This window comes from Alosa pseudoharengus, unplaced genomic scaffold (assembly GCF_046254945.1).
Source record: "Alosa pseudoharengus isolate Yale_2024_CS ecotype anadromous, Long Island Sound unplaced genomic scaffold, YU_APseudo_1.1 YU_APseudo_1.1_scf_17, whole genome shotgun sequence".
NCBI classification, from domain to species: Eukaryota; Metazoa; Chordata; class Actinopteri; order Clupeiformes; family Clupeidae; genus Alosa; species Alosa pseudoharengus.
The window spans coordinates 20883976-20901475 of NW_027468640.1; the positions used below are offsets into that span (position 1 = coordinate 20883976).

The following is a 17500-nucleotide window of genomic DNA, read 5'->3' on the forward strand; positions in this document are numbered from 1 at the left end:
CGCTGGCCTTGCATCATGTGTGTCAGAGTTCACTGCTTGAGCGTTGCTCCAGCTCAGCACCTCACATACTTGAAGGGTCTATTATTAGCCAGTGCTAAACCTGAGTGGGGGGCATGGCTAGCAGTCACTCTGTGTGTGTGTGTGCATGTGTGTGTTTACGTGCGAGACAGTGTGTGTGTCACTGTGTGATAGTGTCTGGGATCACTAGGCGACTAGAACATTTTCTTCCCTTTCTTCATGTAATTGAGGCTTACAGCCTCTTGTTGTAGTACTTTTACAGGATGGGGCTATTTATGGCGAAGGATCTGTGGGAGATGAGGAAACGGTTAATTAATGACAGTCATGAGCCAAACATTTGGCTATTAGTAGAACTAATTAGTCTCACTCGATTCCCAGAAAGCATGTGTTTGTTATCGAAGAAGATCATTAAAACGGGTTAATATGGATTAAGGATGAGATCTTTACTAGTAGGGGGACTCAGAAATGGTCATGAAATACCTGAAACAGAATCATGAACCTTACTAACATACAAATACTCAAAATAGAACCATAATAACAGTTTCCAGATGCACATTATTTGGTCCCATAGATTTTATTGAACATATTTCAGAGACACCTGAGTAGTATTTGACCATCAGTAAATACTTTCATCCAAAACTAAACAGACAGCAATGCAGATAATATGTGAATATATGAACACAAAAATACATAATGAATGAATAACAAATGAACAAGTTTCATTTCACAACTGACAACACAATTACGATTTTTTTTTTCATCTCACAATTGGCAACAACATGTTTCGTTTTGCTACTGTTGCTTAACTTACCCGGATGGCTTGTGTTACAGACTTAAATAGGATTTAGCTAAAACACTTGAAATGTCAAAAGAGATTTAGCAAGTCAATAGTGGCTTTGGCAGCTAAGGTATCTAGTGGTATTCATGCTATTCACAGACAAGTAAGTCCAAGTGGAATATACAGGAGGGGGGTTTTCCGTCTCAATCCTTACTGTCTGCGCCTTAGCAAAGCACTTTCCTTAGGTAACAACCAAGGGGCTACATTTCTTTCTTTCTTCCTATAAACCCTCTGGGGGTACCAAGGGCTGACATTTTAGTATTTTTCTAATCTGAAAACAGAGAGTCCAAAGTGCAACATTATGTCTGTGTATAGCACAAACTCAGCAACAATAACAACAAATTAGTATGAGAATGCCAATATAATAATTGTTTTTAGATTTTTTGTTAAATCAACAGTTTTCAAAACCTATTTTCAGAGGTGCTGAGATATTGTAAAAAAGACAGTTATTGTTTGTGACAAAGTGTTTTGAACTCATAGACACGAGTATTAGCTATAGAAATAGCCCATTTAAAGCAATTATGCATTGGAATGAAATTTGACAAGATTCCTCTGGACTGCAGCTTTTATGTAGAAATAGTGTTATTCCACATATTTACGGCATCTGATCATTTACAGTAAACCAAACTTAATCTCTCCATTTTTACAAAAGACATTGCACTTTGGATAGGGCACTGTGTTTTATTTTGCCATTTGAGATTAAGTACAAATTCATCTGTAAAAGAAATGACCTGTTTTAGGGCCACCTTGCAGGTAACAATGCAGATATCAGCGGCGCAAAACATCCTGAAGTGAGTTGGATTATGCTCCAGTCAGTTTAATGTTTGTTGACGCCATCGGATACCCCAATGCACAAACACCCTGAGGAGCGTTAAAGAGCGACACTTCCCCTTCCTCTGCCGTCGGCCCTGATCCCTCATCCCTGCTGGGGAGGTGAGGAGAGGCGGCTCCCTTGGGCTCTGACAATATTTGTTTCTCTGATGGCTCCCCCGTCTGGCACTCGCTACACCCTCCTCTCAGGGTGGGCTTGGGTGGAATGGAGAGAGAGAGAGAGAGAGAGATTTCTGTCAGTGATGTGTATGTTTGTGTAAAGAGATGTCTATGTCTCTCTGTGTGTGTGTGTATGTATGTATATGTGTGTATGTGTGTGTGTGTGTGTGTGTGTGTATGTGTGTGTGTGTGTGTGTGTGTGTGTGTGTGTGTGTGTGTGTGTGTGTGTGTGTGTTTGATAGAAAGATATCATGTTATGTGCATATAAGTGTGTGTGTGTAAGTGTATGAGTGTATTTGTGTGCATGAGTGACTTTGTGTGTGTGCGTGTGTGCGTGTGTGTGTGTGTGTGTGTGTGTGTGTCTGTGTACCCAAGTTGTATACCTATACCAATACCTATAAGTCTGTCTGTGATTGACTTAATGTATATGTGTGTTTTGAAGGGATGGGGTGGTTTGGGGGTGGGGGTGGTTTTGTCATTCCCTCCCCATCTGAAGGGGATAGGGGCAAAGGGGAAGTATAGCAGTCGTTTATTTGGTGAAGATCATCAGCACGCAACCCCTTAGGCCAATCAGGGTGGTGTGTGTGGGGGGGGGGGCGGCTTTAGGACAGGTCAGAGGCTACTGAGAGGATACTGGTCATTGACTTGCAAACGAGTTGGTAATTAGCCTCAACTCATTTGCAGTGGGGGGAATTAGTGTGTGTGTGTGTGTGTGTGTGTGTGTGTGTGTGTGTGTGTGTGTGTGTGTGTGTGTGTGCCCCCCATTAAGCACGGTTTGTGTGTTCCTGACCGTCTTGTCTTTAGGAATCGGGCAGGCTGATAAGGAGATAATACTAATTAGTTCTCCACCCACATTGCTTGTTAATTATGTTTGTGTGGGTTTACTGGCACTGATGGTAATGCCACCCCTCCCCACACTGACACCGACACACACACACACACACACGCACACACATACACCAAAAAATCAACAGCTCTTTTTCTTAAGCTGAGAGTCTCAGTTTAAGCCTAATTAATTATTCCAAGTGGGGCTCCAACATGGTATACTTGGAAGATGTTACGTGTATTTGTATGTGTGTCAGTGTGTGTGTGTGTGTGTGTGTGTGTGTGTGTGTGTGTGGGGGGGGTGCATTTGTGTGTGTTAGGGGCAAACATATGTAGAAGGAATATTGTTATTGTATATTGCCCAAATATTTGCTAGCTTAGTTGTCGTTAGTCACAAAGAGCACCTTATGCACAGAGGACCACAGGCTCAGTCCCTGCTTCAGTCATTGCAAGCGCACCTGATTGATTAATCACCCACTATGTGGATACTGTTTTTTAGAATTGATTTAGATTAAGTTTTATTTGGTATAATTTGTATTTTAGTATATTTAGTATATTCCCTCAATATCACTTTCTTTGTCTTGCGATATGGATATGGGCTAAATTAGTCTCTGGACAGATAGTCAGTCTTCTCTCAAAAGTGTGTAACCACCTCTGATCTGTTCCATATGAGGGGCCGTCTAGGCCTTAATTTATACTTGGTCTTACACACAATAATCTTGCACATACACCACCATACTCATGCACACTCACTATTATAGTCATTTTACATGTATGTATGAGAGGGTATAGTCGTATATGTGAGAGAGTATAGTAGTGTATGTGAAGGAGTATAGTAGTGAATGTGAGAGAGTATAGTAGTGTATGTGAAGGAGTATAGTAGTGAATGTGAGAGAGTATAGTAGTGTATGTGAGAGAGTAAAGAGTATAGTAGTGTATGTGAGAGAGTATAGTAGTGTATATGAGAGAGTTTAGTAGTATATGTGAGAGAATATAGTAGTGTATGTGAGAGAGTATAGTAGTGTATGTGAGAGACTATAATAGTGTATGTGAGAGAGTATAGTCATATATGTGAGAGACTATAGTAGTGTATGTGAGAGAGTATAGTAGTAAATGTGAGAGAGTATAGTGGTGAATGCGAGAGAGTATGGTAGTATATGTGAGAGAGTATAGTGATGTATGTGAGAGAGTATAGTGGTGTATGTGAGAGAGTATAGTGGTGTATGTGAGAGAGTATAGTGGTGTGTGTGAGAAAGTTTGCATGAAACGGAAGGGAGTTTGCATGAAACGGAAGGAGTTTGATTTCTCAGTTCCTGATTGGTTTGTCAATGTCACTTCTCTCTAGCTAGCCAATTAAAATCAAGGAAGGGGCGGGACCTACACTGTCAACAATGTTCGTGTAGACCTAGTGGTCGAGGAAAAAATCAGCCAAGTCCTATGTGACTAAATATTAAACTACTACTGCAAACCGAATGCAAATTAGGCTACAAAGACATGCGGGGTGCTTATTCTATTGTAATAGCCTAGGCTACCAGCTCCTTTTGTCTGGCGAAGTCACACTACTATACTCTCTCACATTCACTACTATACTCCTTCACATACACTACTATACTCTCTCACATTCACTACTATACTCCTTCACATACACTACTATACTCTCTCACATACACGACTATACCCTCTCATACATACATGTAAATACTTTTTCTACAGCATGGACCCATTGGAGACACACATAATAGACACATTATCTGAGACCTGATCTGTTCAAATAGCATTACAATATTTAAGCCAATTTCCCAAATATTCCTTACAAAGAGAAACAAAATATTTGAATGAAAATGCAAAAAAATCTAAAAGCTCATGCTGACCTGACTACAGGCCTGTCACAATGGCAATATTGCATTTTCTATATAACCATACAATACAATTAACATATCTTGTCTAAGAATGCATGTTTGCCCATATTCTGCTTATTCCATATGTAATTAAACTCCAGTGTTAAATTATACCATAGAACAATTTCAACCCTGAAGTTCCTAGTAGGCCTACTGGATGTTTTCTCAGAAACTCAACTGCATACAGACAAGCTTTATTCTTTACCTTAAATGAACTGCCCAAATTAATCAATAAGGATTTTCTGGAGACCACCATCTCCTTCTCATAGGCTAATATGTGGTCTTTTGTACGAACAACCCTCCAGACAGATTATCAGAAATGGCTAAACCCATCACCTTATAATAAAGCGTGACCCTTTACCTGACTACAACCTCTTAAACAAAACAATCTCAGGCAAACCTTGTTAAATACAGCAAGATCATTTAGACAGGTTAATGAAAGAAGAATCTAATCTCCCTATGTGATCTGAAATTATCATTCCATTTTTAGTTGAAGGCCTAATTTACTTTACACAGACAAAGACTAACCCCAGTTGTAAGCTACCAGACATCTCTTGTCAAACTGTAATAAAGTCAAACATTTTCAATTATTTCACTCTAAAGCCTTTTTAATGTGTGGGGATTGATGGGAGAAAAAAAACTGTTTGTTGTGCCAAATGTGTCAAACAGATGTCTGAGGTTAGCCGGATTAATAAGCAAATTGTTTCCCCAAGGGACCGGTTAATACTAGTCAGGATTCGCAGGGACTGAACCAGCTCACTGGTAATGTCTTGACCCCTGAGAGAGAGGCGGGCAACTGACAATCCACCAGCTCTATAGCCTATAGCTTGTTGCCCCAGGGGTTATGTATTCCAAAGGTTGGGCTATAAGGTGTTACACTGTCCAGATTAATTACTACGGCATTAACTTGTCAGGCTTGTTGGTGCACACCATGTGTCTTGAAGTGTGTTCTTGGTCAAAGGGATGCTTGCATGTGCTACTGATTGTCATGACCTAAGAGCTTGGCAGAGAGCAATCCTTATCAAAACACACACAGGATCCTTGCTCCATTACCATGTAAATATATCTACAAGAGTTAGGCTACCTTAGTGCCAAAGTCAGAAATCTAACCTATGCAATTGATGATTTAGATAACTAGTAAAAAGAAAATTACACATTTATGGTAGGCTTATTCCCAACACTTCAGGATAGCCATTTAGCTCACTTAATGTAGGGCTATCCTCATATAAGTAGTCTAGGGCCTACTAGGTATGTCTAGCCAATTTGCCATCTTAAAATAACACTGACGAATTCAAATAATCTTTCCCCAATCAACAGGTCACCATGTAGGCCTAATTTACATTTAGATATTCAGTGGTGACACGCACTCATTTGCAATTACTGTCCTCCGTTTCCATATTAATCAAACCAATTAAATCACGTTGTTGTTAGCGGTCTTGACAGTTAATGTATCCCTCGGCTTAGTCTAACAAGCTGATCAGGCAGTCACCTGCCCCCCTCTCTCCTTCCCTGCTGCGAAGTGGCTAATGACCGAGGCATATAATCCTTCTCAAAACAACTACAAAGATGCTAATTGTATCTCCGTATAAATACGGGTTGACTCATGGTTCCTCTTTCTTAGTAGAACTTGCTCAACACGCTTTAGAGTACCAAGTGAGATTAGCTTTACCGAGAGGAGCAGGGAAATGGAGCCTTTATAATTAAGGCTTCCTTCTTACGCATCGGTCTCGTCGTGAATGGATATGCGCTCAGGCAACTTTTACACCGATCTTTAGTCTGTCAAAAAAGAGCTCTTTAACAACTTTTGATCGCATAGGTGATTTTAGCCTAAGTGAAGGTGGACTGAACGAAACATGTTCCCATTGCCAATGTTCACACCGGAGCAGGTGGCTCGCGTGTGCGAGAACCTGGAAGAGACGGGGGACATTGAGCGCCTGGGTCGCTTTCTCTGGTCTCTACCGGCTGCTGTACCGGGCTCGTCAGGCGAGGCCCTGAACCGACACGAATCGGTAATGCGCGCCAGGGCCCTTGTGGCGTTCCACACGGGAAACTTCGAGGCGCTCTACCAGATCCTACAGAGCCATCGCTTTACGCGCGAGTCGCACGCCAAGCTCCAGGACCTGTGGCTAGACGCACACTACCGCGAGGCGGAACGGCTGCGGGGGAGGCCGCTGGGGCCCGTGGAGAAGTATCGCATTCGCAAGAAGTTTCCCCTGCCACGCACTATCTGGGACGGCGAGCAGAAGACGCACTGTTTCAAGGTGAGTTTCCCTCGTGTCTACATCACTAGTATTTTCTAAACATATGATGAATTAAAAAATTCCGCAAACCTTTAGGCTAGAGAAAGTTAGTGACTGTTTAATTCAGTCATTTAATGCTGTGGTGAGAGATTAACACCTGGCAGATCTTTAAAATGGACATTAATAATGAGTTCCAGAAAGTCTGAGCAAAACAAACATATGGGAATGATTTCTTAGCAGGTGGTAGCTGTAGACCAACATCTTCAAGCATTTTCTCATCAGGGATCAATAGACCAAAGAACATGCTCTCTTTATTCATAAACATAGCCTACAGTATGTTTGGGATAAAATAGTCAACTAAACTACAAAAAGCTAAGACAGGTCAGAACTGCAGAACCTTTATTCCCATATGGCCTTTCACCATATTCCAAATCCAATTGCTTATATAGACCATATGTGGATGTCTGAATTGTGAGGTTATAGAATCAGTGTTAGTTGCTGCCTAAATCCTAGTGACCAAGTCTTTAACATCTGACTCTTAAAGTAAGACAGTGAGCTTTAATAGGTCCTTATCCGACCTGAGCCTTGTCTGTCATACAGAGAGAATAATGCCAATACTTAGAACCTATATATACCACGGCTAATGAGAGCTGATGATTATATGAGATGTAAATACACCACCTATGAGTAAACAAGCAAGCTTTGTACTGTAGATACCCGGTGCAAGCATGTACTCAGAATGCTTTGGCATTATTGGGTAAACAAATTCCTCTAAAGTATTCTTGAGACTACAGAAGCCCATGGCACATAACACAACGAATATCGAGTCTGTAGTATTGTTTGTGTGCCATTGTGTTGTCACAAATACTCCAAAAATTCCATAGTTGGTCAAGTCTGGTAACAATGGAACAACATGACATAGATTAACAAAATATGTCATCATAAAATAAGTCCCTTCAGGGCAGAACAAGACCCCTCTGCTGCGGTCGGGGTCTGGTTCGCTCTGTTGGGACTTATTTTCCCAATAATGACCGGCGTTCTATACATTATCCCCTACATCGTTTCTGCTGGTAGACCTACTACTGGTAACCTTTACGCCTTTGTCCATGTCCTTGCTTGAGTCCTGCTGACCAGGTTAAGCTTCTTGACTGAACCAACACCTGTGCTTAGTATCTGTCTTCCAGCACCTGATAGTGGCCCCTCATAAGCATGGTTCTGTCATGATCAGCATATGGCATCCTTTTACGGTATAGTCACCACATGTATTGGACTATTCAATTGGGCAATGTTCATTTAGAATTAAAAAAAATGAAGCAACTTTGACTGGGCAGTGTTTTGAAAAAGTATGCTGGCCTTGATATGACCACTGTAAACAGTTAAAACAGTTGCGCAGATTATTGGTGGTTGTCATATATATCAAAGTTTTACCTCAAAACATTTGTGAAAAACAGACCGATTAGATTCCCTTTGGCTCATTTATGTGCATTTTAGTAATGTCATGGTGTCTGTGTCTTGAGCGTGGCAGGGATAGAATTAGCAGGCTTGTGTCCCACTTCGTGAAATTATGACCTTAGAGGAAGCAAGCCACACCCATACAGAGAAAACAAGATAATGCGTGTCAGTTGTCACCCTCGTCACAATCCCCTCTATAGAGGATTGTGTGATGGCAGCCTTCCCAATGTCATGGCTGGAGCAGGGGAACTCTGACTCCTGCTCGGCGGAAGGCGAGTGGATCTGGCAAGCCCTCTTGAACTGAACATTTGGCGTCCTCTAGTGTCAGGGGCCGTTATTGCGGTGTGAGATTTTAGATTCGATTAGATTAGATTCCACTTTATTGTCATTGTGCAGAGTACAAGGACAAAGACAATGAAATGCAGTTTGCGTCTAACCAGAAGTGCAAAAGCATAGACAGGACAAGAAATAGTGCAGTGTAGACAGTGGTAGTGGTTTAGTAGTGGTTTACAGAAGGTGGCTTACAGTAATATAAATTAAACATAAATATATGCAGTGTATTAGCAGTTACCTTATAAGAGCAGAATAAATATGGTTATGTAGTTTGAGCATTGTATGAACAACATGTACAGATATGTGCAATGTAGTAGCGGTAACATTATAAGAGCAGTTGGTTGGTTGTCACCGGGATGCAGAGCTAGAGTTCAGCAGGGTGACAGCCGCAGGGAAGAAGCATCCTCAGAACCTGCTGGTTCGGGTGCAGAGAGACCTGTAACGCTTCCCAGGGGGGGAGTTGAGAGAACAGTCTGTGGTTGGGGTGAGAACAGTCTTTGATGATGCTGCGTGCCTTTCGCAAGCAACGCTTGCCATGGATGACCTCGATGGAGGGGAACGAGGAACCGGTGATGCGTTGGGCAGTTTTCACCACCCTCTGCAGTGCTTTCCAGTCGGAGAAGTGGAATCAGTCGGAGTTGGAATCAGATTGGAATCAGAGGCCCACTAAACCTGTCTTAATCACTGTTGTTCATCTAGCCTCCAACTGATCCTTAACCTCCTTTATCCTGAACCAATCATTAGAAATGTTTCACTGGGCCCTCGGTGGTCTATAAATACCAGTTAACGAGAAGGCTGATTATTTCCAGTGTAGCTCTAATGCCGTCCAATCCCTTTCTAGGTAGCCCTGATGAACATTAAATTGTTGCACAATCCTAGACAAATCCCAGTTGCTGTATCATTTCCTGTCCCAGTGTCTGGGTAAAAGGATGAACTCATTAGGTGGCATGAGACAGGAGTGCCATTTTAACATGGGGATACGTGAGACACTGGGTTGGGTTGGGTTGGGTTGGGTTGGGATATGTTGGGTTGGATTGGGTTAGTCGTGCACCTGAAGTACTTACAAACTCAGATAGGAGCTCAGTGTGGATTGGATCTTATCAGTATCTGATTCAGTCCTGTCCCCTGGTTCAGTCTAAGCTGTTATTTGGGTTATCTATTACTTGTCTGTCTCATGGGCTTTGTTCCAATAGGGCACCAATACCCATGGAACATTTAGTCGCAGAAGTATAAATTGTAATATAATTTCTTCTGTTCAACCTCCACATAATATTATTGCTATCTGTTTTTTTGTTGCCTATGAAACCTTTCAGTTGCAGATAGATCGCACATATGGCATGCAGAAGGAGGCTGTATGTTTAGTATGCCATCTGGTTTAATGGCACCTTGGCTTTCACACGGCATTAGTCAGTCGCAGTGAATTAATTAGATGTATGTTCGCCATGTGTATGTTGTGCAGGAGAGGACCAGGAGTCTGCTCCGGGAGTGGTACCTGCAGGACCCGTACCCCAACCCGTCCCGAAAGCGCCACCTGGCCCAGGCCACGGGCCTCACGCCCACCCAGGTGGGCAACTGGTTCAAGAACCGCCGGCAGAGGGACCGCGCTGCCTCCGCCAAAAACAGGTGGGTGCTCCCCAAAGCCATCTCAGCAGCCTCTGTTGCTGACATTTGAAAGACATTCCCCTCCGACCACACACACACACACACACACACACACACACACACACACACACACACACACACACACACACACACACACACACACACACACACACACACACACACACACACACACACACACACACACACACTCTTCTGCTCCACGCTATTGTAATGTCTCGACCGAGTACCCCTTATCATACTTTAGCTCCACCAGCTTACTACAAACTCCAACCAATGCAAAGTCAGTTGGACACATTTTGACAGGACCTGCGTCTCGTTTCATGCAGTTTAAACATAATCAATAATATGACATATGACATATAATACATATTGCATATTGTAATACTAATATGTATATTTTACATATCGTTTCTGTATAAACTATAAAAAACAATCTAAAATATTTCTTTCTTCTCCTGTTTCTCTCTCTCTCTTCCCCCTCCAGACTGCAACAGGATCCGAGCCTCCACCCTTCGGGCAGTTCTCCGGAATGTTCCTCGCAGGACCACCACCTGTCCTCCCCGCAGCGCGGCCACGGCAGCCCACTGGCCAGCGACTGCAGCACGGGCACTGGCCCCCGCGGCACCCGCGCCTCCACACCGGACATCTCCGTCAGCAGCGACAGCGAGTTTGAGTCCTGAGACGACCCAGCACCACCCACACCCCACGGCGTCCTGTTTACAGCGCCCTTCCCAAAATCAAGCTTTTCAGGCAGTCTGGGCAGGCGAAGGAAGATGGAGGAACCCTGTCATTGGGTCCTTCAAAGACCCAAAGAGGAACCACAGGAGAGAGAGAGGTTCCAGAACCAAAAGAGAGACCCAACCCTCAAAGAGACTGGGGTCTGGTGGTCAGAGAATTTGTTATGAACTCTCATGGATTTCTTGGTTCCTGTTGAACTCACAAACATACTCCTACCGGCTCTCTGATATTGGGAGAAACTGAATATGATTCAGGGTGAGATGGATAATTACAGACGAAAAGAACTTAAAACACAAAAGAACTAAATGCACTTATTGTAACTTGATAGGCTTGAGAACTCATCAAGGAAATCCAAAACACTCTGTCGCAATTTCAAGATGACATTTTAAAAAACAGCACTACTGTTTCAAAATGACAAAATCCACCCTTTCGTGAGCTAAGCACAAAAACATCTGTTTTGTTGTGATCATGTTGTGTCCATGAATGTTGTTATGTATTATACATTTTGATTTCTACTCTTTTTTGTTTTTGTTAAAGGGAAACTCTAATATGAAACAAAAACACCAGACATGTCACCAGGCATCCTTTCAGTCTTAACAGTTTCGATTTTTGCCAGCCTTTAATGGCCCGCACAACAAATCTGTTCTCTTATATTCCTTATCCTTATTCCTTATCTTATATTCCTTATCTATCTATCTCTATATATTTCGACTCACTTTCTCACTCTTCCTATCATCACTGTATCCTTCATACTTGATTTAGGCAAAAGAGAAGTGCCAAACCAACCAGTCTGGTGAATGGATTTCTCATGTCTTTATTAGGACTTGTGCAGTGCTCTGACTTATGCAGTGCTTCCCCTGTTTGGTTGCAGCTCATATTTAACCCGGCTGGGATAAAATAATAATAATGTCTAATAATTCCCATAATGTGACTGAATATTTGTTAAACCAGAGCTGCAACTGAACACTGCAGATGAGAGCATACTCTCTATAATTTGTCATAGACTGATTATAACAAAGACACCATGTTCCTCAGAAATATCTGAAGTGGTAAGAGACTATGCACCTTCACATGAATTAGGACATAATTTTTTTTTTAGAACATCATTTTTTTTTAAAATCTGAAACTATTAATGCTGGCATTTTCTGGTGGGGTATTTGGTCTAATCACGTGTAGAGTTTAAACACAGAGCTAGCACTGTGTGTAGGACTGACTAGATCCCAACGTTGTGTGTGTATATCTTCAGTTGGGCATTTATTCCACAATTTATCATGTTGTCTCTGAGGTGCACATATGTGCAGTATGTGTGTCTGGGGAATGTATCTCTAAACATACATATGGTATGTCTGTCTGTGGTCCACTGGGCTAATGTTCAGCACCCCTAACACTGCAGACAAGTCATAGACATGCTACCTCATACTCCGTACATTCTTAGGTAGAAATGTTATGCTGCTGCTACCTGATTACACAACACACCCAGATTCGGTGTCAATACTTTGACCTTCGACCTTCTCAGTCTAGATGAAGTCACTGGGTACTGCTACTTTGTGACAATTGAGACAAACAGAGAGAAAAAAAATGACGCACTAAGAGAGATAAAGATAGAGGGATAGAAAGAGTGGAAAAAGAGGTGAAAATTCTGTAAGAGCATAGAGGTGCTCCTAAGGTCACACAGCTTGGTCTTAATTCCATTCACGTGCCTAAACTTTGTGGGCAGACTCAACTCACTCTCCTGCCTGCCTAACAAAATGAGTGACACACTGATCAAACCTCCTACATATGCCCATATACAATGATTTTTATGAAGGAGTTGTCTGAAAGAGGGAGTTTTTTATGTCCTATGTGTATACATTTGAAATAAATGATATTATTTTTATCTGAAAGTGTTGGGTCTGTGCCTGTCTGTGAATGTTGATGTTTTTTTCAAGGTTTTCAACACACAAACAAAACTTTAACAAAACAAACAACAACAAAAAAAGTAGTTGTCTGCTCAATAGCACACAGATAATTACATAAAATAACTGTAACAGGTAAACATTTAATTGTCAGGATAGAATGTTTTCATAACTAGTCGTTACAGACCTACTCACACCCGAGTAGACAGGAAACCTAGACTGTGAACTGCAAAGTTTAAAGAGTAGCCTAGTTCCGCACAAAATGCAGTTCCGCCCACCTTCGCTCACACCGGTAGTGTGAGGTGCATCTGGCCGGGGTCTGGATACTTCTGCATACAATCAAACAATCTTGCATGCACTCAAAATAGCATTTGGTGTTGGTTCGGCAGTGTCCACTGCGTCTGTGGGTCGTGGTAGAGGGCTTTGTTCTGAGCGGCATTATCGTGAAATTGTTCGTCTCACCTGAGTCTTGGTCAGGCCAGGCTAAGTGCGGTTGAGATGGACAGCGAAGGGAGGAAAGTGGTCGTTTGCGACAATGGGACCGGGGTAAGTTTGAACCGCTTCTCATCCAGATATAAACATGAAGCGTATTGAAATATACATTTTCCCACGTTCTGTTATTTGAATATCGACCCAAACGCATAACATTTGAGTGAGTGACATCAGATCACATTTTTCTTAAAGAAGGTTCCTCGAATGAAAACTCTGTGCATTGTTTATTTACAAAAACAAAAAAAACTATGGAAAAAGTCAACAGAGTTAATGCGTTTTTTACTATCTTAAGTCACATTTGTCTAAGTGAACGAGTGAATTTTCCACAGGGCGTGTGCCATTGCGCGCATCTGTCTGGACTTGTTTTAGCCTACAATGCCGATGATGACATTCTCTCTCATACGTTCATCCTTAAAAGGCACTGCTCATACAGGGCAAAATATTGGCTAACAGGAAGAGGTAGGCTTCTAATGTGAAACCAACCACTGAAGAAAAAAAAAGCGTATAGTCTGCTGTACGTATAGTTACTCTAAGCTCAGTTTGACAGCAGTACCTGCTTTTGCCCAATACTGTGTTTTGACATGGAATGTGGTGAACGCCCCCGGGCTATGGAATGTGCTGTAGGTGCATGGGCATGTCAGAACTTTTTTCTAAAAAGAAATAATCCTTTCCTTCACTGAGTCATTCTTAGCACAACAGCGACCGTATCTACTTTCATCTGCATCCACTACTAGTGTGTGTAAACCTGGTTCTTGGTTGTGCAGCATCACACCTAATGCCAAGTTGAAAAATAATTTGTCCCAAGGAATTGTTGATACCAGACATATGATGCCAGTAGGCTTATTAACCTCATTGCAAAAATTCAAATGAGGTAAATGTGTCTCACTGGCACAGAGATATGTACTAATTGAAACTGACGCCATTAATTGCACTTTGCTTTCTGATATACAGTGGTGTGCAATAACAACTGAATCCAGCTGTGTAAAGTGGTGAAACTGATTTGCAATTCACTTCCTTTGCCATGACTGAGATGCAGTGATTCATCTAGTGTGGTGGATGTATGACGAGGCCCAAGCAGTCGCAGACCCAGGAGCAGATCCAATCTGGACCATGCCAGATTAAGGCTACAGTAATCTAAAGGGTCATCTCATCAGCTCACCTTCTGTCTTCTCCTGTCTCGTCCACAGTTTGTCAAATGTGGCTTTGCGGGTTCCAACTTTCCTGAGCACATCTTCCCCGCTATGGTGGGGCGGCCCACCATTCGGTCCTCCACCAAAGTGGGCAACATCGAGATCAAGGTGAGCACACAGTAAACCCCGAAAGACAACTCTGACCAGTCACTGGTCTCAGACCAGCTGTTTCAGCCCCTCTTTCATCCTTACACTTGCACAATAAGCCTGTCAGTTAGACATCAATCACTGTAGTTCTGCATGCATAGTAGGCTACAGGTCCCACCGCGAGGCTATGGTCAATTATATAGGGAGGCAAATATTGATCACACATGTCTATCCTGAGCTGTGTGCTCTCCTATTTTCTTGTCTGATATAAATGGATAGTCTATGTTTGATTGTAGTTGCTTTTGAATGTTTGTAGTACAGTCACTACAGTTGACTTTAAAGTACTACTGCTTGTTTATAAATCAGTAAATATAGCAGGACCTAAATACCTATCAGACATGCTTCAGCAGTACACACCTTCTCGACTTCTCAGGTCTCAGTAGAAAAACCTGTTAGTAAAACCTGCTGTTAGTAAGACCAAACTGTTCTCAGATGCCTTCTGCTAACTGCGCTTACAAAGTTCCAAACTCTGAATCTGCCTTTAAATTATTCTACCTTGTGTCTTGTTGATTGTCGACACATCCTTTCACAGTTAGTACACAAATGACAGAATAACACAGAATGCATATATAATTTATCATTATGTCATTATACTGTAATGTGTATTGTAATTTTGACTACTGGAAGCCATAATGGCACCGTGGGGACAGTAAAGCCTATCCTGTCCATTCCACTCTGCAGGACCTGATGGTGGGGGAGGAGGCCAGTGAGTTGCGGCAGCTGCTGGAGGTGTCCTACCCCATGGAGAACGGCATGGTGCGCTGCTGGGAAGATATGCTCCACCTGTGGGACCACACCTTCGGCCCTGACCGCCTCGACATCAGCCCGCCCGACTGCAAGGTGCACGTCCTAGATAGATAGATACTTTATTGATCCCCAAGGGGAAATTCAAGTCCTCACAGTGTCCGTCTGTTTACATGTCTGTTTCTCCATCACTGTCTATCGCTCTGTACCACAAAGAGTACAGTACAGTAGAGTACAGAGTACAGTATCCTGTAGATGGTCGTCTGTGGCAGTGAGAGAACACTGGAATTCTGCAGGACTCTGGCATACCAAACACATTCTCACAATAACAGATTAATGCTATTTCATTTACCACTATTTTTGCTACTACTTTTCTCATATCAGCAATCAGACTGATTCATCTCAAACCTGTCGCGTGTTTGGTTCTTGTGTTTTTTTTTTCTCTTTAGATTCTGCTGACGGAGCCTCCCATGAACCCCCTGAAGAACAGGCAGAAGATCACAGAGGTCATGTTCGAGACGTACCAGTTTCACGGCATCTACGTCGCCATCCAGGCCGTGCTCACTCTCTACGCACAAGGTGAGATGCGAGCAACACCCCTCCTTACTGGATGTGCTGTGAAAATAAATCAATAAACCAGGGTCTCATCGGGGATTTACACGACTTTAAATTATGAACAAACAGGCAAACCTGAACTTTAAATGAGACTAAAACCTGTCTAAAAGAAAAGGAAATGGTGTACAAAAAGTAGTTGTGATGACCTCCCCTTGGCAGTAGACACACACACACACACACACACACACACACACACACACACACACACACACACACACACACACACAAACACACCTCAAACACACACACACACACACAAACACACAAACACACCACCTGTAGTTTCAGTTTCCATCTGCACAATGTGAGAAATTATGCTGTAACAAAACGTTTTATAGAAGAGGAAGCGGTGACATAAAGCGGTAGTTGCTCCTCTTGTGCTCAGGTGGGTCTGTAAAGCAGTAGTTGTGATTCCCTCCTCTTGTGGTCAGGGCTGTTGACGGGTGTGGTGGTGGACTCTGGAGATGGAGTCACACATATCTGTCCCGTGTACGAGGGCTTCTCACTGCCCCACCTCACACGCAGACTGGACATCGCCGGACGGGACATCACACGCTATCTCATTAAGGTACAGACACACACAGACACAGACACAGACACAGACACACACACATACACACACACACACACACACACACATACATACACTGAACACACTCACACAACACACACGTAACACACATCTTAAACACACAAACGCACTATGCACACACACTGAAAACACTGAACTCATTCACACAACACACACCTACATACACTACCTCATCAAGGTTTAGACACACACAGACAGACACACACACTGAACACACTCACACAGCACACACCGAACATACATCTTATACACACAAACACACATCACACATACACACACACCTCATACTTACGGTGTATACAGGTACACACATGCATATCTATCCTCTTGACTACATCATATCAACTTTCATGGGAAGTTCACTACTTGATCTGAGCATATACAGTATGTCTTCTGTGTGTGTGTGTGTGTGTGTTTATGTGTGTGTATGTATGCATATGTGTGTGTTGATTAGCTGTTGCTGCTGAGGGGCTATGCCTTCAACCACTCTGCGGACTTTGAGACAGTGCGCATGCTAAAGGAGAAGCTGTGCTTCGTGGGCTACAACATCGAGCAGGAGCAGCGGCTCGCCAACGAGACCACCATCCTGGTGGAGTCTTACACGGTACGTACACACACACACACAGACACACACACACACACACACACACACACACACACACACACACACACACACATACACGCTGACACATGCTCATATTGAAACATTCATGACTGAAAAATGAGATGGATGTAATACTAGTTCACTTTACTTGCTCTTATTATTTTGAACGGAAAACTATATTGCTTGTTTCCAGAGTACACCCACAGGCCTGTATATTTGTCTTGCCTGTCTACTAATCTGCTTACTGTTTCTGACCTTCTTTATGT

The 17500-nt window shown here is 42.7% G+C and overlaps 2 protein-coding genes across 4 annotated transcripts in view; both read left to right on the top strand.

The window, feature by feature from the left end:
• The first annotated feature begins 6422 nt into the window (after window positions 1–6422).
• Window positions 6423–10897, top strand: six7 (SIX homeobox 7). The gene is made up of 3 exons (XM_076289699.1): window positions 6423–6830; window positions 10054–10217; window positions 10702–10897. The coding sequence occupies exons 1-3, from the start codon at window positions 6423–6425 to the stop codon at window positions 10895–10897; spliced, it is 768 nt and encodes a 255-aa protein (XP_076145814.1).
• A 2216-nt stretch (window positions 10898–13113) lies between these two features.
• Window positions 13114–17500, top strand: part of LOC143127407 (actin-related protein 2) — a 7080-nt gene continuing 2693 nt past the window's right edge. For all 3 annotated transcript variants that reach the window (XR_012987604.1, XR_012987605.1, XM_076288896.1), the window contains exons 1-6: window positions 13114–13396; window positions 14530–14640; window positions 15361–15519; window positions 15873–16002; window positions 16470–16606; window positions 17085–17234. Coding sequence is in view for 1 of the 3 variants with exons in the window: in XM_076288896.1 (XP_076145011.1) it covers window positions 13349–13396; window positions 14530–14640; window positions 15361–15519; window positions 15873–16002; window positions 16470–16606; window positions 17085–17234 (735 nt within the window). In the remaining 2 variants the exon portion in view is untranslated. The remainder of the gene's footprint in view (window positions 13397–14529; window positions 14641–15360; window positions 15520–15872; window positions 16003–16469; window positions 16607–17084; window positions 17235–17500) is intronic.